The sequence below is a fragment of the Pinus tabuliformis genome, chromosome 7 (genome assembly GCF_031772625.1).
Source record: "Pinus tabuliformis cultivar Carrire ecotype Pingquan chromosome 7, CPIR1, whole genome shotgun sequence".
In the NCBI taxonomy this organism is placed as follows: domain Eukaryota; kingdom Viridiplantae; phylum Streptophyta; class Pinopsida; order Pinales; family Pinaceae; genus Pinus; species Pinus tabuliformis.
Window position 1 is genome coordinate 257,897,497 of NC_142293.1, and position 25,750 is coordinate 257,923,246.

The 25,750-nt window shown below is 39.8% G+C and overlaps 1 protein-coding gene across 1 annotated transcript in view; it reads right to left on the bottom strand.

Annotated features, from left to right (window-relative positions):
* Positions 1–821: 821 nt before the first annotated feature.
* LOC149246830 (uncharacterized) overlaps positions 822–25,750 on the bottom strand; it is a 152,492-nt gene continuing 127,563 nt past the window's right edge. Inside the window, exons 7-9 of the mRNA XM_089442591.1 lie at positions 1,891–2,187; positions 1,569–1,691; positions 822–1,380 (exon numbers count right to left, since the gene is read on the bottom strand). Coding sequence (XP_089298717.1) covers positions 958–1,380; positions 1,569–1,691; positions 1,891–2,187 — 843 coding nt within the window. The 3' untranslated portion in view covers positions 822–957. The remainder of the gene's footprint in view (positions 1,381–1,568; positions 1,692–1,890; positions 2,188–25,750) is intronic.

A 25,750-nucleotide genomic window follows, 5' to 3' on the forward strand; every position in this document is an offset into this window, starting at 1 on the left:
GTGGAAAGCTTCGGAAGCTTTACCTTGAAAAGGAGACTGCTAGTAAGCAGGTACCGCAGGTTTGGATGGGACTGAAGCAAGGAATAGAAGAGCCATTCCACTATATCGTTACAGAAGTCTGAGTTCTCAATGTGGTGTAGTGAATCCACACCCCCAAGACCCCCACATGTTCAGATGAAGCTCTTCTGATTCCCGTAACTGTATCCTCACCTCCCCAACACCAGTTGTGAACTTCCTCTTCCTTATCATTCGATTGGGATCTTAGTCAACTCTAAAACATTGCATTGTTGGTCATCAACTCTTCCCGAAACATTGTCGTTTTCCACAACCTCACAACCTTGCACTTGCAGCCTCGATCAGCTGCACAACCTTACATTGTAGACTTCATCTGCACAACAACTTTATGTTCTGGTATTTCTTGGCACTGCAATTTGACGTTGCGACCTTTGGCAATACAGCAATACTTCCATGGGTCCTTGTGATCATTCAATCAGACTTCCTCCTCAACCCAAATCAGACAAAGTGGGTGAACTTTTAATAAGATTTGTCTCATTTTAATATATATGAATGTGTTCAGTGAGTGAAAAAAATAAGAATTATGTGTTGCAAAGCCTGTTCCAGTTCAAGGGCAATATAATTTCCCAATTAGATGCAGTAGAACACTTGCAAAAAAGCAAGAAGAATTATCACTCAAAATGCCAAACAACGTCATACTTTGGCAAAAAAATAGTAAAATACTCTAAATCGTAAGCTTCGTTGCAATATGCAAGAAACAAGACCAATATTTACGATTTTTCATCTGGCATTCCAGATAATTCAAATAGATGAAAATTAAGATATGGAAAAAATAAAACAATATGACATGTAAATTGCATGTAATATAACAAGTAGTAGTATCTCTCACTCAATAGTTATAAACAAATTTCCAACCATGCCTGTGCCCAACTAGAGGACAGATCACAGGAGGACACCAGATACATTAGCAAGGGCCTTCTTGGCAACCTTAATTTTATTAATAATTAATGAAGTAGTCTCGGTAGGGCCAATCTGAGAACCTGTGAGATCATTTTTGGTTAAATGTTGATGGATAAATAGTTCTAGCCCATTTCGTAAGTTCTCCAGCTCAGGAGGACTAGCAATACGTGTAAAAATGTTCCAAATATCATTATCTGAATGCTGAGTGAATAAGGTTTCAAATAGTATACGAAAGTGCATCATAACTTTGGAGGTCAATACTGCAGAATCAGAGAAATCCACTGCTTTCAGGGCAGCAAGAGATAGGGAAAATGACCCAATCAAATCAGCAAGGAACCGGGCAAGATTGGCCAATCTCCGCATTTCCATTGAATCAAGTTGCTTGAAATGGTCCCATAAGCAATACTACAAGAAAGACAATTGAAAAAATCAATCTCTTCCAAAGACAAACCACAAAATATGTACATCTAAGTAGGGTGCCATTTTAAACCACGGATTTGTAATTTTGTACCAATAAATTTACGTAGGCCAACCAAGCAACTTGAGCACAGATGCACATTAGAATACGGTAATTTCACACACAGTGGACATACCTGCAATGTGAACTTATGGTTCTTGTCATGGTGACAAAGCTTAGCTGCAAGAAGAGAATAGTATTTATTAAAGACCTTCTCTTGCAAGCAGCATTCCACAAGGACTCGCACAATTTCTCTATCCTGCAGCCATCTCAGCATACCAATAAAGTATTTTATTCAATAGTAAGTTCGATATAAAAAATACATTTATTCAAACATGCATTCTTACCTGAGCTCTGAAATAGAGGAAAATTTAAGTATAACAGTAAATTACAGTGTACCTATATGGAAGAGGCAAATATTCTATAATTAGCAATATATGCAAATATGTGATACTAACCTGTTTGCCAGGTAAATTCAATCTAAGAATCTTCTCAAAGGCATCAAGGTAATCTTCACCACTCATAATAATACAAAAAATTGACCGGCGAGCTTCTGTGTTCATCCTTTGTGCAGATGCTAGATGAAGCATTTTTTGTGCTTCTGCGACTTCTGCATCAATCACATCAGCAATCTCAGCAGTACTGTCTTTGACAATTGTCTCTATATCTCCAGAATGCCACCACTGCCCTTTTTTGTTAGGATCTAATAGTTTGTCCCATTTTATTCCACGAAGTTGAACCTCCTCCACTCTAAGCTGCAGTTGTTACAGTAATATTTCAGTCCAACATAACCATAACGCCATCTCTATGAAAACAATAGTATCAAACAGTTTCAGATCTAGTATGATCATGCATGCACTCCTACAGGGTAAAACACACCAATGAAGAAAACAGAATAAAGTGGCTGGAGCATAGAAGCTCAGTAATTGATATATATATATATATATATATATATATATATACACTTGAATGATGATTACAAGGGTGGAAGGCCCTGGCTTAAATACAGCCCAGGAGGCATTACATGAGGGGGCATGATCTTTGATCGTGCCATGCCCCTTAGTTAAGAAATTAAGTCTAATAAATTTATACAATAAATTATTACATAACATTGCCTTCCTCTCGAAAGAATGTTTTTTTCTCAAAGCATAGGTAACAAAAGATGTTGCTGACAGAATGTTTCAGTCTCCCAAGAAGCTTTTTCTTCTGGTAGCTTCTTCCGCTTAATTAGGTACTCTTTGATTACTCATGATCGCAACTTCTTTTCCCTGACGGTGATGACTCCTGGTTCTAAAATGATCTTCCCTCCGTCATCTAATGCCGAAAGTGTTGTCTATGCTGCTTAGTGTTTGTCAAGTGCCTTTTTAAGGCAAGATACATGGAAGACATTGTGAACACGATTTTTATCAGAAACGCTTAAATTGTATGCTACTTGGCTGATCTTTTTGTTAATCTGGTACGGTCCATAGAACTTTGGTGTCAATTTGTTTTTTCTCTTCTCTTTTAAGGACAATTGTTGTAAGGTTTAATTTTAACAAATACCCATTCTCCAACTTCAAATTCTCTTTTTGTTATGTTTGTTGGAAACACTGAGAGGGGGGTGAATCAGTGTTTCTTTTCAATTGTTATTTTTACCAATTAAGATCACTTATAATTAGAACACAAAATGAACAATGATAGAATAAATGACTTTATTAATTAGAAATAATGAGTACTCCAATCCTCTTCTTTACAATAAATCAGGTACAATATAGTGTAGGGCTCCAACCCTATATGAAGACACCAATCTTCAATCCACTAAGCTCCAACCTGTACTTCGCCAAGCACCAACTTGGACTTTACAAGGCTCGAACCTCTAGGGCTCCAACCCTATCTTCCCCAAGGCTCCAACTTTGTCTTTATGACGCACCAATCTCCAGGGCTCCAACCCTATCACTGGTATAGGCTCCAACATGATCTTCTTGAGGACTCCTATCCTCTAGGGCTCCAACCCATGGCTTCAATTCTTCAAGATAAATTCAATGGTACTTCAAGGCTCCCAATCTCTTCTGCAATAAGCCCTAACAATATCTTCACCACACTGCCTCAATCAATCTCCAAAGCACTTAGCTCATCAATGACAACTTTGTCTTCTCATAGGGTGTCACCACTGCTCTTCATGTTACTTAAACAAACTTCTTCAGGGTCACATCATGAGGGCCTTCAACAATGCATCATGATCTCCAAGGATCTCCACGAATCTTCAATATGTTGCTTTACAAAGTTCTCCAATGCTCTAGTTATTTAGCTTGCATTAAAGAACTGCCAACCTCAATAGATTTGCCCTCCAAACTTCAAGGGATCTTCAACAATGCTTTGGTAATGCTTCTCTTCAAGATGTATATAGCCCAAACTGTCCTCAAAGGCTGCTCCAAGTACTACTCAAAAAATATTCCCAAGGCAGCTCCAAATGTCTCCAAGAATCAGCTTCTACAGATCCTCAATAGTGCCTCCAAATGTCTACAATGAGCTGCTCCAAGATATTATGTTCTTCAAGATTCCCTTTAGTTTGTTCCAAGATTGCTCCTATAACCTAGGCTTCAAAACTGCTTTCAAAGTGTTGCTCCAATGCCTAGTCCAAGATCAATCTTCAAATTACACTTCAAGGAGGTCTTATGTCTTAGGTCTGAGCTATCTCCAAAACCCGAGGGTATAAGTTTGAGTGATTGTCCATGGAACTGTTCTTGATATATACCACTGGACTGCAATCCTTCTTCAGATCCAAGAATGTGAGTGACTATTCTCACACCTATCCGAGCTCCAATATGAGATTGCCCACTTCTTGTTATTAATCTGAGCCTCAAAAAAGGGTGACTGACCGAGCCCTAACGTTATCACAGTTTCCACAGATTGGAGCTTCACAACAGGTTCCGAGGTAGAGAAAGATTCGAGCTCCTCAAACTGACTTATATGTCCACTGTCCAAGGATGAATGCAATCATAGGTCAACTCCGAGCTTTACAAACAGTAATCCAAAGTCAGAGTTCTAAATCATAAGTTCGAGTCCTCCAGGTCTGTGCTTCTATAGACACTGTCCAAGCCCTGAAACTATCACTCAGATCGAGATATGTGACTACTATTCACTCATTTTACAATATGGTTCGAGCTATTATATAGGTCCAAAGATTATTGTTGAGGTTATGACTGTTATATAGTCTGAGATGTAGTCTCTTGCAAACGAGTTCCAAGAAGACTGTCCCACAAGTTAGCCTTTCACTGTCAAATATCCCAAGCTCCTTCCACAAGTAGACTGTCTACACCTGTCACTGGTCTGAGGTCTATACTCCTTCTCCAAGTGACTGTTCCAAGCTTGACCACTCAACAATCCGAGTTTTTAATGCACAGAACTGATCTTGTATTCCATAGGTCCGAAGTGTTACTGTTTTACTGGTCCGAGCCCTAAACAGAAGATTAACCATAGATTAATGAGCTTCTTCACACAGGTCCGATATGTTTTGACTATCCTTAATCCGAGCTTGAAAGATTGCCTAAGCATTAATCACTGGTCCAAGGTATATAGAACTGTTCTCACTGATCTGAGGTGTGTAACTCCAGGTCCCAGCTCCAAAAGGATACCTTAACAAAAAATTGTGCAAACAGTGATGTTCCTTGATCTCCTCAGCTTCCTTCCTTTTTCTATGTTGCTTCTTTGTATTCTTCACCGAAGTGATGGTTGAAATGAGGTGTTGGGACGTCAATATATAATGGATTAGAGTTATAATGAATAGACACGTCAGTTTCCCAAGGAACATGAACCTACACAAGTCGGCTTACCAAAAATTATGATTTTTCTATCTTATAAATTCAATTTCTCCCAGCCTATGAGGAGTTAGAGGGTAAGGACTCGTTGGAAAGGGGAAAATGTCCTCTACAAGCCTATGCCAATTCCACCTTTAAATGAGATCATTTTTCCATCCAAAAAATTATATTTTGTGAACTGTCATTAATATTTTATCCATGGAAGCCTTTAGGATTTTATCATTTGGACAATGTTAGGGCTTCTTCTTCATAGACTTAGGCCTTCAACCTCAATAGGATTAGGGCATCTTCAATAAGGCATTTAGGGTATGCAAGGACATCTAGATTAGGGTTCCTTTGGCTTCTTCATTAAATAAGGAACAAGGGCTACATGATGTACATTAGGCCTTCAACAAGAGCAATAACATGCAGGGTGTCTTAGGATGTATATGAGATATATAGCTAGGGTTTCATGAGCAAAGGACTTCTTCATCCATCATTAGATCATGCATCAACAATTCAACTATGATGTCATAATGACAACATTGCTAGGGGTTTGTCATTATATTTCAATCTTCATGCTTAGGGTATCATGGACATATGCACATAGGAATTTCTCCTAGGGTTTGCATGAGGTTAGGGCAACATCACAAAGGGTTAGGACATTTTCCATTTTCAACAATGCCATAGTGACATCAATGACAACCTTGACCAACAGTCTCCTCCTTTGTCATTGATGGCAATATTCTCGCCCTTTCAAAATTTTCTCCCCCCTTTGACATCAATGGTAAATGGGGTGCCTAAGTACCCCCCCTATCAAGCTGCTTCTTGACATGCTGCTCCATCGTATTTTATTCATCAATGATAATTCTCCATGATAGATATGTTGCTCCCCCTGTCATGGTCCTCCTTTTTGTTATGTTTCTCTTCTTTAATGAACTTGTTCCTCCTAAGCCTTTGCATGCATTCATGGAAATGGATGAGGTAGTTGATACACCAACTCCCCATGCCTGCATAAACTCCTCTAGCTCTTCTTTTTACTCAAGACAATTGCCTTGTGATCAAGTGGAAGACATCTTCAACAATGGATGTGTAGTGAACACACAATATTATGATTCTCTTCAATGGAATTACTCCTAAGAGATGATTTATCAAGAGATGATTGTCCACGTGTGACTTATCAAGAGTTTCATCAGGCTCTTCACGGATAGCTTCTACAAGAATGGTCAAGAATTACAAGCTCCCCCTAACAGTATGCATGGTCTCCTTTTTGGCAGAATTTTATCATCAAAAACTTGGAATATCATATATGCCAAAGATGTACTCATTAGATCAATAACATGAGTTGATGTCTTGAGTGTTCAAGAGGCTTTCTGATCCAATTTGCTTTCTTCTCCATACTTGTGTAGCTTTCTTTTCTTGCTTGGTAGTCATGTTTTTAGCTTGTTTAGGGACCCAAGTCAAGTTACAATCACGATCCATATGTCCAATGTTATGATATTTGAGGCATTCCCTTTTGTACATAGATGAAGAGACATGATTTCTTCTTGCAAAGTTGCTTCTAGGAGACTGATGGGGACCATTATATTTGTCCTTGTGGTATGCCCTACAATCCTTTGCCATGTGCCCAAAATTTGTACAAGAATAGCAATAGCCAAAAAAATATACTTTGGTACCTAGAGGATGGAGATTGCCTTGATGTACTTCTAAAGTCATTTTGCCTTGGGATCCTTTGATCAAATTTATTGCCTCTTGCATTCTTGACACCATCTACATATCTTCTTGGAGTAGGGTTTCTTCCAACGTCATCTTGACTCTTCTCCTTGCTTTTGTTGGAACTGGGGGCATCAATATTTCTTCCAAGCTTCTCCAGATCCTTGTTGCTGAAGCATTAGGGTTTGCATAATTTCTATTTGAGGGTTCTCCTACATAACCAAGACCTGATTTATCAAGAGGGGATCTTTGATCACTTAGGATGTCATCTAGGGTTTGAGAGCTCTTAAGACTATTGTTCAGATGATCAACTTTTTTCTTTAGGAGATCAATTTCTTCTTTCATTTTCTTTCATTCTTCATCCTTCTTTGCTAGACTGATCTCCATTTCTTCCTTCATCCTTGTTGCTTCACATGTTTTGGCCTTGGGAGACGATATCTGATTTTGGTTTGAAGATTTCTTCATCCTTTTCTTCTAGTTGGCATGTCATGGTATTTATTTCCTTTTCTACTTCATCAACTTGTCCTTCAAGAAGGATGAAAGCTTCCATCACCCTTTCAACTCCTTGTGCTTGTTTCTTTGCTTCTTCTAGTTGAGATTTAAGGGAGGAGACCTCTTCCTTGTATTGACCAATTTTCACTTCAAGTTTGTTCAAGTCCTTGTGACTTTGTTCAAGATGGCTTGATAAAGTGTCTTCCCTTTTCTTTGCTTTATCCAATTGATTTGTCATGGATATGACTTCTTCATGATGCCTTTTGTTGTTTTGATGGAATTCCTCCTTAAGCTTGGTGAGCTCCTCATCTCTTTTGTGTACTTAAAGCTTGAATAGGTCAACTTCCGTCCTTGTCTTGTCAAGGTCATGATCATCATCTTGTGATTTCTTTTTGAGCTCCTCATTTTCCTTTTTCAAACTGATTATCTCTTTTAGGGCAGCTACAAGTTTTGCATTGAGATTTTCTTCATTTTCTTCATCTAGGTCCTTGGTCTTAATGTCTTCATTCTTGCTTTCAGCTTCCTTTATGGGTTCTAGATTTCCTTCTGGCTTTTCATCATCTTCTTGATTACAGGGCATGGTCAAATGCTCCTCTTGAGTGAAGATCTTGAAGTTTGTCCCACATATCTTTTGTTGAAGAACATTGTTCCACTTTAGTCTTTATAGGCTAGCAGCCCACTTTAGATTGCCTTCATCGCTCTTGCATTGTATTCTTCCTTGGATTCTTCTTCCGTCGTGCTTTCAGTAAATCATTAATTCCCAAACTTCAAAGCCTTGAACCATTAAAAAAAATCTTCATTCTTGCCTTCCATATATCAAAGTTTCCATTGAACAATGGAGCTTTCCCAATTTGATTAACTTTTGTTTTGACGGTTGAAGAAAAGACATCTTTAGAAGGATTGGAGGCTTTCTTCCTTGGCTTTTCCATTTGTGTTCTAAGGATCTACCTTCAAGCTGTTAGGCTTTGAGTGAAGGTACTAGCTCTGATTCCAATTGTTGGAAATAATTAGAGGGGGTGAATCGGTATTTCTTCTCAATTATTATTTTTACCGTTTAAGATCACTTATAATTAGAGCACAAAATGAACAATGATAGAATAAATGATTTTATTAATTAGAAATAACGAGGACTCCAATCCTCTTCTTTACAATAAATCAGGTACAATATAATGTAGGTCTCCAACCCTATACGAAGACACCAATCTTCAATCCACCAAGCTCCAACTTGTACTTCGCCAAGCATCGACTTCGACTTCACGAGGCTCCAACCTCTAGGGCTCCAACCCTATCTTCCCCAAGGCTCCAATCTTGTCTTTATGAGGCACCAACCTCTAGGTCTCCAACCTGGTCTTCTTGAGGGCTCCAACCCATGGCTTCAATTCTTCAAGATAAGTACAATGGTACTTCAAGGCTCCCAATCTCTTATGCAATAAGCCCTGACAATATGTTCACCTTCAACACTGCCCTCAATCGATCTCCAAAGCACTTAGCTCATCAATGGCAACTTTGTCTTCTCAGAAGGTGTCATCACTACTCTTCATGTTACATAAACAAACTCCTTCAAGGTCACATCATGAGGGCCTTCAACAATTCATCATGATCTCCAAGGATTTCTACGAATATTCAATATGCTGCTTCACAAAGTTCTCCAATGCTCCAGTTATCTAGCCTGCATTAAAGAACTGCCAACCTCAATAGATCTGCCCTCCAAACTTCAAGGGATCTTCAACAATGCTTTGGTAATGCTTCTCTTCAAGATGTATATAGCCCAAACTGTCCTCAAAGGCTGCTCCAAATACTACTCAAAATATATTCCCAAGGCAGCTCCAGATGTCTCCAAGAATCAGCTTCTACAGATCCTCAATAGTGCTTCCAGATGTTTACAGTGTAATGCTCCAAGATATTATCCAAGGTGTTCTTCAAGATTCCCTTTAGTTTGTTCCAAGACTGCTCCTATAACCTAGGCTTCAAAACGGCTTTCAAAGTGTTGCTCCAATGCCTAGTCCAAGATCAATCTTCAAAAAACACTTCAAGGAGGTCTTATGCCTTAGGTCTGAGCTATCTCCAAAAGCTCGAGGGTATAAGTTTGAGTGACTGTCCATGGAACTGTTCTTGAGATATACCACTAGATTGCAATCCTTCTTCAGATCCAAGAATGTGAGTGACTATTCTCACACCTATCCGAGCTCCAATATGAGACTGTCCACTTGTTATTAATCCAAGCCTCAAAAAAGGGTGACTAACCGAGCCCTAACGCTATCACAGTTTCCACAGATTGGAGCTTCACAACAGGTGTAATCTGAGGTAGAGAGAGATCCGAGCTCCTCAAACTGAGATATTTGTCCACTGTCCAAGGATGAATGCAGTCATCGGTCAAGTCCGAGCTTTACAAACAGTAATCCAAAGTCTGAGTTCTAAATCATAAGTTCGAGTCCTCCAGGTCTATGCTTCTATAGACATTGTCCAAGCCCTGAAACTGTCACTCAAATCGAGATATGTGACTACAGTTCACTCATTTTATAATATGGTCTGAGCTATTATACATGTCCGAAGATTATTGCCGAGGTTATGACTGTTATATAGTCTGAGATGTAGTCTCTTGCAAATGAGTTCCAGGCAGACTGTCCCACAGGTTAGCCTTTCACTGTCAACTATCCCGAGCTCCTTCCGCAAGTAGACTGTCTACACCTGTCACTGGTCCGAGGTCTATACTCCTTCTCCAGGTGACTGTTCCGAGCTTGACCACTCAACAATCCGAGTTTTTAATGCACAGAACTGATCTTGTATTCCATAGGTCCAAAGTGTTACTGTTTTACTGGTCCGAGCCCTAAACAGAAGATTAACCACAGATTATTGAGCTTCTTCAGACAGGTCCAATCTGTTTCGACTATCCTTGATCTGAGCTTGAAAGATTGCCTGAGCATTAATCATAGGTCCAAGGTATATAGGATTGTTCTCACTGATTTGAGGTGTGTAACTCCAGGTCCCAGCTCCAAAAGGGTACCTTAACAGAAAATTGCCCAAACAGTGATGTTCCTTGATCTCCTCAGCTTCCTTCCTTTTTTCTGTGTTGCTTATTTGTATTCTTCACCAAAATGATGGGACGTCAATATATATTGGATTAGAGTCATAATGAATAGACACGTCAGCTGCCCAAGGAACATGAGCCTACACAAGTCAGCTTTCCAAAAATTATGATTTTTCTATCTTATAAATTCAATTTCTCCCAGCCGATGAGGCATTAGAGGGTAAGGGCTCGTTGGAAAGGGGAAAATGTCCTCTACAAACCTATGCCAATTCCACCTTTAAATGAGGTCATTTTTCCATCCATAAAATTATATTTTGTGAATTGTCATTATTATTTTATCCATGGCAGCCTTTAGGATTTTACCATTTGGACAATGTTAGGGCTTCTTCTTCATAGACTTAGGCCTTCAACCTAAATAGGATTAGGGCATCTTCAATAAGGCATTTAAGGTATGCAAGGGCATCTAGATTAGGGTTCCTTTGGCTTCTTCACTAAATAAGGAACAAGGGCTACATGATGTACATTAGGCCTTCAACAAGAGCAATAACATGCAGGGTGTCTTAGGATGTATATGAGATATATAGCTAGGGTTTCACAAGCAAAGGGCTTCTTCATCCATTATTAGATCATGCATCAACAATTCAACTATGATGTCATAATGACAACATTGGTAGGGGTTTGTCATTATATTTTGTTAATTTTAGGTATGTTCTATGCTGATAACAAATTTACTTCAATTTTCCATATTAGCTCAATATCAATTCTAGATTAGCAATCACATTTAGCACGATAGTAAAATGTAGATAGAACATAAACATAAATCGCAGAAGACAAGCCAAGACAAGAGGACACAAGATGTGGCGCTAGCCAGGGACAAACCCCAATGTGGGGAAACCCTTGATCAATTCTTCTTATATGTTCTTCGAGAGAGAGATAGTACATATACATCAGAAGTCAATCTTTTGACTTATCTAAAGAAGAGTAGAGATCTTCTCGAAGAAGATAGCATATGAGGTAGCTAAGCTGAGTTGAAGGCATACTGCTTCCACTGATCCAAGGTGACTCCATCACCATGTTGCACCTCACTGTGCTACACCCAATCATCATGTTGGACCTCATTACCATGTTGCGCCCATCATAATGCAGCACCTTATCATCATGCTGCACCTCCCTGTGTTGCATCATCAAGTTGCACCTTACTGTGCCCATCATGATGCATCTCATTGCAGCATTCATTATCACAGTGCTGCACTTTGATACACTTGTGCTGCACACAGCATGATACCCTATACTTCATCAATATGCCCATCATCATGCTGCACCTTATCATGCACTACATTAGTTCACTGTTAGGATCTCCATTTGCTGCATTGGATAGCATGCTAACAGTAGATAGGGCAGCCTTCATCATGGACTAGTTAGGCCATCAAGACAGTCCTACCAACCCTCACACCTATGCAGCAACATCAAACTGATCCATGCTGCTCCAACCTTGTTTGTTATGACTGTTTGTGACTGTCTGGTTAGGGAATATTGTTGTAGCTTTAGACTTCAACAGTCTCCCAAGAAGCCCTTGAAAGACTGCGTCATACTTTAGGATAGCCCTTCCTTTGCTACGTTGTTGCCTTTGGGGATATGACAGTCCTTTGTTGCCCTACGCAAGCCCAGCTGTGGTGCTATGGCCTGCAGCCTAGCACAACAGCAACTTGTGGCTTTCGGTGACATGTCCAAAACAACAGCATTTAGCATTCCTACTACAGCTCTCCTCCTCTACTTACAGCCCACACAAACACATAGATAACCCACCTTAAAACTGCCCCACAGACCTGCATTATCCTCTGTTGAAACTCGACCCTCAAGCCAGCTCTTCGGCCATCTAACAACAGCTCAAATATCCTTCAATGAGCCCTAAAATAATCCCCAAACTGCCTCATTGTCTATGCCTCTTTGCTGTGTCTAAGGGTTGTCCTCCATGAAAGAGTAGAGTATTAAGAACCCTTACATAACAGCATATAGGATGAGGGCATTCCTTCCATGACTGCGTTTTAGGTGGCATCTCCATAACTGCGTTTTAGGGCATCATCTCCAAGATTGCGTTTTGCTAGGGAATCCTCTCCATAGCTGTGTTTTAGGGCATCATCTCCATGACTGTGTTTTGCTAGAGCATCCTCTCCATAGCTTCTTTTTAGGGCATCATCTCCATGATTGTGTTCTTCTATGGCATCCTCTCAATGGGGCTACATAGTCTCTTAGAATCTCTTCCCTTCCACTAAAACCCAAAACAATGGAGAAAAGATATCACAAGAGGGGAGTGCTAAATGACTTTCAAGGCACCTTTATTTAAACTAAAACGTGGAGGACAAGTGGGGGTTATTTGGTTGTTGGCCAACCTTGACGAATTGTTCCATGACACAAATAAATTCATATCTCCAAGAATACTTATCGGAATCGGATGATCTTTATAGATCAATCCTACACCTCTCAATGAGAGGAATCCAAGAAAAATATCAGCTACCATAAATAAGATGACCCACATGGAATTTGGCCCTAGTTGCCAATTTTAACACTCCCTCTCAACTAGGAAGAACTCCATCCGCTGATCCATCTACCAGACTGTGCTATCTCTGCCATCAGTGCCCTGCATTGCTCTGCTTTGCTGAACCATGAAGAAGAAGAATTGATCGAGAATGTCTCATACCATTCTCTATTGACCCGACGTCAATCCCATATGAAGAGAGTGTCTCATACCACTCTCATTGATCCAAAATTAGTTCCAAATAAAGAGTGTATCATACCACTCTTATTGATCCAAAATCAATTCCAAAAGAGAGTGAGTTATATCACTCTTACTGACACTAAGTCAGTTCCAAAAATGAGTGTCTTAAACCACTCATACTGACCCGAAGTCAGTTTCATTGATCTCAGATCAATATCAGCCTAGCATAGGGAGTACGGTATAACACGATGCATCCATCAATACTACTATGGTCCCTATCCTCATTTCCCTACTCATTGTCCAGATGAGAGGTACTTCCCATGAGTCCCAAACTGCATGGGTAGGATGTCTCAGCAGGAGAAGGATGAACCACTCACCCTATACACAACAAATCACTAGGGGAAGGTTGAACCACTCACCGTATGATTGTGTCTATATGCTTGGATCGATCATAGAATACGAGATTCCTCAACAATCGAATCCCCCTTTCATTTTCACAGAAGATTATGGTGGTATCAGCATGTGTCCAAACAACTCACTGAAGAGCTTCCTCAACCAGGCAGCTTCACACGAGGTCATACTCATAGCTATGTATTCGGTCTCAGTGGTGCTCAAACCAACCGACTTCTACTTCCTACTCATTCAGGATATCAAAGCAGAACCCAAAGAGAACCAGCACCCATAAGTGCTCTTGCAATCCTCCACACTGCCTACCTAATCAGCATCAGAATAATCATGCAGCTTCACATTTCCGACAGTGTATCTCAATCCATGAAATATTATGCCCTGAAGATATCTCAAATGGTCTAGTGAGGCTCAACCATATATGAGCTCAACATGCTAACTGCAAAACATATATCCAAACAGAAGTTCACCAAGAACATCAATGCTAGTATGAGTTTATGAATCTCACATGCATTTCCCAAATCAAGTCTAGCATCACTACTGCATAACTTCTTAAAGTTAGGCTTCATCAAGGTAGTCATGGGCTTACAGTTCGCCATCCGAAATCAAACTCCTTCTTACTATTGTAAATGAGAGGGTCTGCACCTGTTAGAAGGAGGTCTTCCTCATAAGGTGCCAGTATGATAGGTCTATCATCCACAACCTTCAAGCAATGGTTTGGATCGGCTTCACTCCTAGTGAATCTCAGCTTCATCAGACAACTATCAATCCTCTCATATCAAGTCCGAGATGTTAGCTCTAAATCATAGAGAGCTTTCTTCAACCTGCATACATGAGATTCCTGATCATGAATCTCAAACTCCTCGGGTTGTTCCAAACCTGTGGACTTGCTACATGAGGGGAATGGTCCCCTTGTAAGATTTTCTTTCGGTACATCTCAAACATGTACCTTCATGATTTTCTTGAATTCAGGCATCCCTGTCACCATCTAACTCACATCTAGGAGGACCCCATAATAAGCAGACCTTTAGTGTTATAGAAGAGATGTGTCAACTGAAATGGTCTCCAATGGACTTCCTGCAACTTGATACAAATTTCCAACCCTGAACTCAAAAGCATGTAAGCAAATTCCATTTTCAAACACGTACCTTTCCATCGATGAATGCCACCTTGAAACCTTTGACTTCCATTACTGAAATGGACACTAGGTTCTTCTTGAGATTAGGTAAATATGTCATAAAGAACTTCTTGTAAATGAATCGTATTACCCTCATTCAATTGAGGGGTAACATTCCCTTCACCCTTTCCGGGATAGGTGGCATTGACTCCAAGTATAATCCCCACGATTGTTTCCATCTCTACCAAAATTAGAAAGAGCTTCCTTCTATCCGATGAAGTGCCTTGAAGCACTACTATCAATAAGCCAGATTCCCAAATAGGGAGAGGGCCAATATAAGATAACACTTGTTTATCAAAAACAATATTTGATTCTTCATACCTGGGGTTCCTTGCTTTCTTTGAAGAGTCGACCATTTCCTTGATGACCTACATTCCTTTTTTCCTTGCCATTGTACCTGTCATTCCTTCAATCACTGAAGATGCCCCTGGAATGATTGTTATCATCATCAAGTGATGTGTCCCTACCATTCGGACACTCCTTCGCATAATGGTTGAACTTATTGCAAGCAAGGCATCTGCCTTTCCTTCCACCCTTAGATTCGGACTTCCCATGGAAGTGATCTTTAGGTAGGCCATCAGATGCTTCCACTGCGCCACTCAAATAATATTCTCTTCTTCGATTTCACCCTTGGTGAATTTGATGAAGAACCCATTGAGCCTTTTTGTCCTTTCCAACTGTCTTCAGTGGTTGCTCTTTCACTCTTGCTTGGGCTTTGTCTTTACCTCAGTTCTGATACCATGTTAATTTTAGGTATGTTCTATGCTGATAGCAAATTTACTTCATTTTTCCATATTAGCTCAATATCAATTCGAAATTAGCAATCACATTTAGCATGATAGTAAAACGCAGATAGAACATAAACATAAATCGCAGAAGACAAGCCAAGACAAGAGGAAACAAGATGTGGCGCCAGCGAGGGACAAACCCCAATGTGGGGAAACCCTTGATCAATTCTTCTTATATGTTCTTCAATAGTTCAGCAAAGAGAGAGATAGTACATATACATCAGAAGTCAACCTTTTGACTTATCTAAATAAGAGCAGAGATCTTCTCTAAGAAGATAGCATATGAGGTAGCTGAGCTGAGTTGAAGGCATAATGCTTCCACTGATCCAAGGTGACTCCATCACCATGCTGCACCTCACTGTCCTACACCCAATCATCATGTTGGACCTCATTACCATGTTGCACCCATCATACTGTAGCACCTTATCATCATGTTACACCTCAATGTGTTGCATCATCAAGTTGTACCTTACTATGCCCATCATGCCGCATCTCATTGCAGCATTCATTATCACAGAGCTACACTTTGATACACTTGTGTTGCACATATCATGCTACCCTACACTTCATAAATATGCCCATCATCATGCAACAACATTCAACATCATGCTTCACCTTATCATGCACTACATTAGTTCACTGTTAGGATCTCTATTTGCTGCATTGGATAGCATTCTAACAGTAGATAGGGCAGCCTTCATCATGGATTGGTTAGGCCATCAAGACAGTCCTACCAACCCTCACACCTACGCAGCAACATCAAACTAATCCATGTTGCTCCAACCTTGTTTGTTATGACTGTTTGTGACTGTCTGGTTAGGGCATATTGTTGTAGCCTTAGACTTCTCCAACAGACTCCCAAAAAGCCCTTGAAAGACTGCGGCATACTTTAGGATAGCCCCTCCTTTGCTACGTTGTTGCCTTTGGGCATATGACAGTCCTTTGCTTCCCTACGCAAGCCCAGTTGTGGTGCTATGGCCTGCGGCCTAGCACAACAGCAACTTGTGGCTTTCGGTGACATGTCCAAAACAACAACGTCTAGCATTCCTACTACAGCTCTCCTCCTGTACCTACGGCCCACACAAACACATAGATAGCCCACCTTAAAACTGCCCCACAGACATGCATTATCCTCTGTTGAAACTCGGCCCTCAAGCCAACTCTCCCTCTATCTAACAACAGCTCGGATATCCTTCAATGAGCCCTAAAACAGTGCCCAAACTGCCTCGTTGTCTTTGCCTCTTTGCTGTGTCTAAGGGTTGTCCTCCATGACAGTGTAGAGTATTAGGAACCCTTCCATAACAGTGTATAGGAATAGGGCATTCCTTCCATGACTGCGTTTTAGGTGGCATCTTCATGACTGCGTTTTAGGGTATCATCTCCAAGACTGTGTTTTGCTAGGGAATCCTCTCCATAGCTGTGTTTTAGGGCATCATCTCCATGACTGTGTTTTGCTAGGGCATCCTCCCCATAGCTGCGTTTTAGGGCATCATCTCCATGATTGTGTTTTTCTAGGGCATCCTCTCCATAGGGCTGGCGTAGTCTCTGAGGATCTCTTCCCTTCCACTAAAACCCAAAACAATGGAGAGAAGATATCACAAGAGGTGAGTGCTAAATGACTTTCAAGGCACCTCTATTTATACTAAGATGTGGAGGGCAAATGGGGGTTATTTGGTTGTTGGCCGACCTTGATGAATTGTCCCATAACATAAATAAATTCATATCTCCATGAATACTTATCGGAATCGAATGATCTTTAGATCAATCCTACACCTCTCGATGAGAGGAATCCAAGAAAAACATCAACTGCCATAAATAAAGATGACCCACATGTAGTTTGGCCCAATTTGCCAATTTTAACATATTTCAATCTTCATGCTTAGGGTATCATGGACATATGCACATAGGAATTTCCCCTAGGGTTTGCATGAGGTTAGGGAAACATCAAAAAGGGGCTAAGACATTTGCCATTTTCAACAATGCCAATATTAACATCAATGACAACCCTGACCAACAAATGGAAGCCACTCGTTCCATGCTTCATGATCTAGGTCTACCGAAGTTCTTATGGGGATAAGCTGCAAATATTGTTGTATATGTTCAAAACAGGTGTCCACATCAAGCATTAAATTTCAAGACACACAAAGAAGCTTTCACTGGTAAGAAACTTGATGTTTCTCATTTTATAATATTTGGTTGTCCCATGTATTTTCATATGCCTAAAGAGAAGAGAAACAAGTTGGGAGCATGCGGGAAGAAAGGAACATTTGTGGACTACAGTGAAAACTCAAAGGCATATAGAATCTATGTGCCTATTCAACGAGATGTGGAAGTAAGCCATGATGTTACATTCAATGAAGACACTGGTCTTGGGAAAGTCAAAGATCTCCCCATTTCAAGAAAAGAGAATGATGATACTATAGGAAAATAGGATGAACCTTTGTCCGATGAACCTATGCCCAATGTTGAAGGTTTGATGGATCCCATTGATCCACCTACTAGTGATCCCTCTACCTCAAGGGAAAGACCGTTGTGGCTCAAAGACACTCTCAAAGATGCTAAAAAGCATATTTCTCCTAGAGGGATATTTCGTGAAAGTAAGAAGCCCACCAGGTATCAAGGGTACCTTGCTGCTATGAGTACTATTGTTCAATTTGAGTCTTTTACGTTTGAAGAAGCCGTGAAACACCAAGTATGGAAGGATGTGATGAATGAAGTGTACGAATCCATCATGAAGAATGATGTTTGGGATGTGGTTCCTAGACCCAAGGACAAGTCTATGGTCACTTCTAAATGGATTTACAAAATCAAACATTAAGCTGATGGGAGTGCTCGTGGCTTCTCTCAAAAGGAAGGAGTGGACTATGATGAGATATTTGCATCAGTGGCACGATACACCACTATCTGTTCGATTATAGCTCTTGTTGCCTCCCAAGGATGGAGCCTACACCAAATGGATGTTAAGACTGCTTTATTGCATGGCTCGCTTAAGGAGAAAGTCTACTTGGAACAACCTGAGGGGTTCGAAGTACAGGATCGAAGGACACATGTATGCAGATTGAAGAAAGCCCTCTATGGGTTGAAGCAAGCCCCTAGGGCTTGGTATGAGAGGATTGATAACTATCTTATGAAGTTGGGATTTACAAGGAGTGAAGCTGACCCTAACCTATATTTCAAGGTTGAAAATGACAGGCCTCTCATTCTGGTCCTTTATGTGGATGATCTCTTTCTGATAGGTGTAGACCCTCTCATTTATCAAGGCAAGAGGGAGTTGGCTTCCGAGTTCAAGATGAAGGAAATAGGACTGATGCATTACTTCCTAGGCCAAGAGGTCTGGCAAAAGCCAGATGAGAATTTCCTTTCTCAAGGAAAATACATTGTGAAGTTGCTCGAGAGATGTGGGTTTGTGTCTACTCCAATGGAACTCAACTTCAAGAAGCTATGTGGAAGTGTTGTTGGGCCCAAATTGGCAAATCCTTCCGAATATAGACAACTTGTGGGGGCCCTGATGTTCTTGGTAAACTCTCGTCCTGACATATGCTTCATCGTGAACACGTTGAGTCAATTTATGCTCAAGCCTCATCACATACATTGGATTGTTGCTAAGAATCTCTTGAGATATCTCTGAGGCACAATCTATTATGGACTAAGATACACTACTGGGAATTTGAGGCTGCATGGATATACAGAGGTTGACTGGGCCGACAGTGTTGGGGATCGTAAGAGAACATCTAGATGTTGCTTCTCATTAGGGTTTGCTTCAATTTCTTGGATGAGCAGGAAGAAGAAATTGGTTTCACTAAGCACTGTCAAGGCCGAATACATTGTAGCTAGTATGGCTTGTTGTGAAGTTGTTTGGTTGAGGAAGCTCTTTAGTGAGCTATTTGAGCACGTGTTGGATACCACTGTGATCTTCTGCGACAACCAGAGTGGGATTTGCCTTTCAAAGAATCTCGTGTTCCACGACCGCACCAAGCACATTGATATCAGGTACCACTTTATCTGGGATATGGTACAACAAGGAGCAATAAGGATCCAACACATCAAGACTGATGAGCAGGTCGCATATATCCTCACGAACCCTTTGGGGAAGGTCAATTTCTTAGCCTTCCGAGAGAGACTTGGAGTCGTGGAAAAACCCAACCATGAGGGTCATGCTTGAGTTGGACACTAAGCTCTTGGAGCTCCTGGGGGATTTGGGTACTTCTTGGAGCTATGAGCGACCATAGGATGAGTGGTTCACCTTACCTTATGTGGTGCGTTGTGTATGGGGTGAGTGGTTCACCTTCCCCTGTGATACCCCATGATGACGTGTGTAAGGTGAGTGGTTCACCTTCCCCTACGATTGACATATGCATAGGATGACTGGTTCACCTTCTCCTATGGCATATGAGCAGGATGAGTGGTTCACCTTCTCCTATTGATGCCCCAACATACATCCTACCCATGTAGTCTAGGACTCATGGGAAGTACCTCTCATCTGGCCAATGAGTTGGGACACGTGGATAGGGACCATAGCACTACCGATGTACCCACCTTGTGTTGTCGTGCTCCCTATGTCTAGGATGTATGGTGCTCAACAACTTGATCTAGGGTTAATTGAGGTTCTACCTCTAGACTGACTTCTATCAGTGGAGAGTGGTAAGGTCTTGTGACTCACTCTCGATTGATTCTTCTTTATTATTACTTCATGGTTCAGCAAATTAGAGATGAGCTAACAGAGATGGTACATGACGATAGGATGCCATGATAATCGATGATGAATTGGCAGGTGGAATTCTCCCTAGTTGACAGAGCGTGTTAAAATTGGCAACTAGGGCCAAATTCCACCTTGGGGCAACTCATTTGATGGAGATGATGATTGCATTAGATTCCTCTTTTCAAGAGGTCCAAGATTGATATAAAGATCATCGCATTCAAACAAGCAGAAGTGTGATTTTGAATTTATGCCCTCACATGTGCAAATTGTTCAAGTCGACCTCTTCATCATGTAGACTCAAGAAGCCCAATGGATGTGTCTCTTCACCCACAACAAATTGTATAAATACAAGAGGCCTCACACTTCATTTGGCACATTCGTCACTCACACATTCTTCTCTTTCTTCATCAAATTTGTTCGTACAGCTATTGGGCAACCTCTATCTCTCTCACTTGTGGCAAGGACGGATTTTCTGAGTAGAATTGCAAGCCGAAATTTCAGACTTCAAGGACAGGTTTGACCAATGTTGACCAAGGGGTTGTTGACTGAGTTTGACTATGTTTTGAGGGTCAAAGGTTTGATTTCTCTAGGCCGCATTGTTGCGCACAAAAACCGAGAAATTTTGGGTTGTTTGACCTGTGTTGACTTCAGGGTTGATTGATGTTTCACTGCAGAAAAATTACAGCAGTTTTCTCTCTCCTTTGACTGAGTTTGACCGGCTGTTTTAGGTTGAATTTGACCTGATCAGGCCGAGTTTGACCAAGGAAGACCGAGCTGCTTTAAGGAAGATTTGTTGTTGTTTTGACCAACATTGACTTTCTGGTTAGGGCTGAAGTTTGACTGCAGTTGACTGCAGAAATTTACAAGGTTGTTTTGACTTTGTATTGGGCAAGTCAATTTGACTTTTGTACTCTCTCTCTCTGCTGAACTTTTGATTTAATAATAAGAAGAATTGATCAAAGGGTTTTCCCCACATTGGGGTTTTTCCCTGGCATCTGCCAAATCTAGTGTCCTCTTGTCTTGGCTTGTGTTTTGCATTTTGTTTCATGTTCTATCTACCTTTACTATCAATGTGATTATTGTGATTTGTTAATTTTAGGTATGTTCTATGCTTAGAGAAATTTATTTTTTTCACAGTAAGCTCAATATCTTCTCCAGATTAGCAATCACATCAGCATTAAAGTAAGCTGCAAATAGAACATAAACATAAATTCCAGAAGACAAGCCAAGACAAGAGTACACAAGATGTGGCGCTAGCCAAGGACAAACCCCAATGTAGGGAAACCCTTGATCAATTCTTCTTATATGTTCTTCAATAGTTCAGCAGGCAGAGAGAGAGAGAAAGAGATAGTACGTTTACAACAGAAGTCAACACTTTGACTTATCTAGATAAGAGCATAGATCATCCCTAAGAAGATGATACATGAGATCAGTTGAAGACATGCGACTTCAAATGATTCTCGAAGGTGACTTCTTCACCTATCGTTGTGTTGCATTTCGTCATCATGTTGAACCTCACCGCGTTGCACCATGTTGCACCCATCATCACTATGTTGCATCTCATCATGCTTCATTAATCATGACTGTACATGTTGACCACTGGAGTGGCACCTGATGATTATATGAAGACACCATGCCCAAGGATGATCCAGAGGACACTTGTACCATCAGATATCGTCAATCAACAGAGTTTTTTGACTCTACTTCTATCTTCTCATCATCTTTCTTATACCCAGATTCCACACCCTACGGGGAATTGTAATAAGTGATACTAGTAATGATGAGTTTTGAGTCTATAACAGGCCTAGGATGTTGGGACTCGATCAGCAAATGAGTACACCTTGGAGTGTTTTTTTTATCTGGTTAATTATCCCTTCTTTTTCAGAGGCGGATAATTTTCTAGGTTTTTTCACTCACGTTTTACCCCAAAGTCGGGGTGACGGTTTGAAGGTTATCCCCTGGCACATCTTAGTGTCTAAAGTCAATGCATATTACCATACTAGATCACACAAAAAATTTCGTGGAATATGGTTAGGTCTAGGTAGTCATTTTTTAATTCTTTAGATTTACCGCAGGTCAAAAATTGCAAATAAAATTGCATTTAGATTGTAATTAGTCTAGAGAAGTTGTATGGGGTATGAGTAATCAAAATTACACCTCACCCTCAACTTTCTACTATGACACACTTTGAGGGGTTAATAATGTGTTTTGGACCCTCAAAACCCACTTTTCCTAAGTTTAGTGGAAAATCTGGCAATTAATTAAGCCAGAAATTAAATAAATGGAGAAAAATAAATATCCACACATGCTAAATGTTGTGGAAATGAAGTGGAAAATTATAGGAGAGTTAAAGTGAAGTCCCAAGGTGATGTGGACTCCTAAAATCAAGGAAAAGACGTGCTCAAATAAAATCGAATTTCTGGCATTAAATGAAAAAACTGCTTGGAAATTCGAATTTGTGAAGTTATTGCACGTTTGGGAGGATTTGGGAGAATATTTGGTGGAGATTTTTGTGGGAAATTGTCCCCACATGGGTTACCACCCATATACACTTGTCATTCCACCATAAAATTCAAATTTGGCACATAAGGAAAAAAAAAAATCTCTAGAGTTTCTTATCATTGTTTATTGCTAAATCTATATGGAACTAATTCTTGATTGAAGTTTTGTAGAGGGAACTTCTTGTTGAGATTACAGAATCAAGCGTGAGGAGAAGTCTTTGGAGAAACCAACCCACTCTTGATACATTCTTAAAAGGGCTCTCATTTGTTCTTTGAACCTTCATAATCTTATCTTACAAAGTGGTTTTGCAGGGATTTCGACACATAGCTTGTACACAAGTCGAGAACTTCTAAATTTAAATCTCTTTTAAAAAAAATTGTACTTCATTTCTTTCATTTGCTATCTAAGAGCTTGAAGATGGCTAAGCAAAGACGAGAGTTTACTTTCACTCTTTAGCTTAGCCTTTTGTAAATTATAATTGTACATATACATTTTATCTTGCTAATTTTTCCACTAATACTTAACTCATTTTGCAGCCATTGTTTGGATTGTTTGCTAACTCTTGTGTGGCAGATTTTGAAGAGCAACTTCCCGCAACATCTAACAAGTGTTTGCAGGACCTTTGGCAAGTGTTGGTGGTTCGATTTCCAAGGATGTCGTGAGCCCTTTTGAGGCTTATTTTGGCCAAGTCAAGTTCACTAGAGGTCTGCCCATTTTTCTCTTTAAGCCATGGGCATTTGGCGAAAACTCACACCTTGTTTCCCTTGCATATGTTTTGTGAGATCTTGTCACTACTTTCTTAAGAAAGGAGGTCTAGTGTCCAAGTTTCAAGCAATTATTGTGAGGACTCTCCTTCAAGTATAGTTGAGAACTTTGAAGGGACCTCTTCTCTTTGTAATATTAATAAAAGATCTAACTTGCTTGTGGGAGCTTGGGATTTCTCCATGGTATCCTATCTCCCCATTTAGAGGGAGGCTTCTCTTGGGTGGATTGACATTTGCATGGTTTAAGCTTTCATACTTCATTCACTTACATGCATGCATTAATTGGGAATCAACACAACCTCACTATCACATTTCATTAAATTAAAGTTTGTTACAATTTCGTTTGAGCTTTGCATTTTCTTTCTCATTGTTGCTTGGAGCTACAAGCTTAAACTTTACTTTAGGCAATTCATCATTTACACGCAAGCATTTTATATTCGTAACAAACTTTGATTCGTTTCCACTTACATTGGTAAATTGTTTCATAAGCACTTGAATACATGCTTCAATTTTATGCTACATTGTTATCTTGAATATTGGAGCAATTTATTGTCATTGTCTATTTGAAACAAATTTTACTTTCAAGCAAATTACTTGTATCATTTTAATTCATTGATGAAAAACATGCAACACTTGTAAGCTAATTTTATTCTTCAAATTGAAGTTATAATTGCAACTTATGTTGAACACTATTTCATTTTCAAGCATTGCAAATCAATCTCGTTGAAGCATTTGCATGTATCATTATTTTAATTTGGGTAATTAACACAATTCGCATTTCATCTAGGCATTTTAGTGTAGGAAGGCCCCAAGCCTCATTAAAATTTTACCTCCAACATAAGTTGGTTGAAGTAAATATCTTAGGGATCCTCTACTCTTCTATTGACTCCTCACTGTGAGATCCATATCATTGGGCAAGGGTGAGGTCTGAGGATTGAAGAGTTAAATTGTAATATTGTTGTAGAGCTAATTAATAAAATTAACCAATAGCACTTTCCATTACATTTACTTTACTTGTCTCTTGATGGTTTGAGTTTTCATATGGAAATTCTATTCCAAAAACAAGTATTGTAATCATTTCAAACAAGTGTTTTGTTTTCATGTTTCAAGTCTAATTGCATATTGATTTCTTGGTTTAGCACTTCCTTTCTTTTACATTTCCAAGTTAATTACTAATTTTTGGGTTTTGGCAAGATATGTTTCACATGTTTTGATTTATAAAGTTGATTATTTCAAAAGCATTTTGTATCTTACATATCTTGTGCTAACAATTCTTATTTACATTTCAAGGTTACTTTGTTTTCTCTTTTGAGAGCATTGCATTTTACTTTGAGCAAATATATCTTTAAATTGTTGAGAAAATTCCTTATAAGGCACTGGTTTTATGGTTTTTAATCATATTAATGATTGGCATTGTTATTTCAAGTTGCTCACTTCATATTTGCCCATAAATCCTTAAAAGTAATCCATTTTCACTATAACACTCTCCTAGAAACTCACATATTTTAACTTAACTTTTCATTAGGGACCACCCCCCTTAGCTAACATAGGAGATAGCTCAAACGGAGAGAGTCGGGATTAGTGTGACAGCCCCTTCTCTGAGTTACCTATCAGCAACCACACCTTGTGGGGTTGAAGGTTTTTCTCACTAACTTGTAGGTAGGTGTAGGAGGCAGGGTCAACATCTTTGGCACCGTTGCTGGGGACAAGTCTTCTTGTACCTGAGAAAAATCGACTAACCTTTTGGTTTTAGCATTTTGAACTTTAGATTTAGATTCTTGCTCAAGTGGCGACTCCACTCAATCCAAAGCTTGCAAGAGTCTCTACTAAGAAAAATTCAAGTGGTCTAGTTAGCCCCTCTGTTGATCCTGAAAGGGTTTTTAGAGAGAGGTTGAATAGACTTTCTCGTAGTGGAGCTCTTGCTAGTCTTGGGCAAGAGGCTATTTATAACATTCATTTGCTTTTTCAAGAACAAGTAGAGCCTAGCATCATGAATGATCTTTTTGCTCCTTGTGACTTCACTAACATAAATGACTATCCTCACAATATCCCTGACAAGGCTATTGAAAAGTTGCCTTCCTTTCAAGGTTACAATGCCATTAGTCCTACATCACATGTGAAAAACTTTAATGTTTGTATCTTTAAATGGTGTACACTGCTAATTATGAGGATGTGAAAATGAGGCTTTTTGTTTTATCTTTAGAAGAGGATGCTCTTGATTGGCTCACTGAGAAACCTGCTAACTCATATAACTCTTT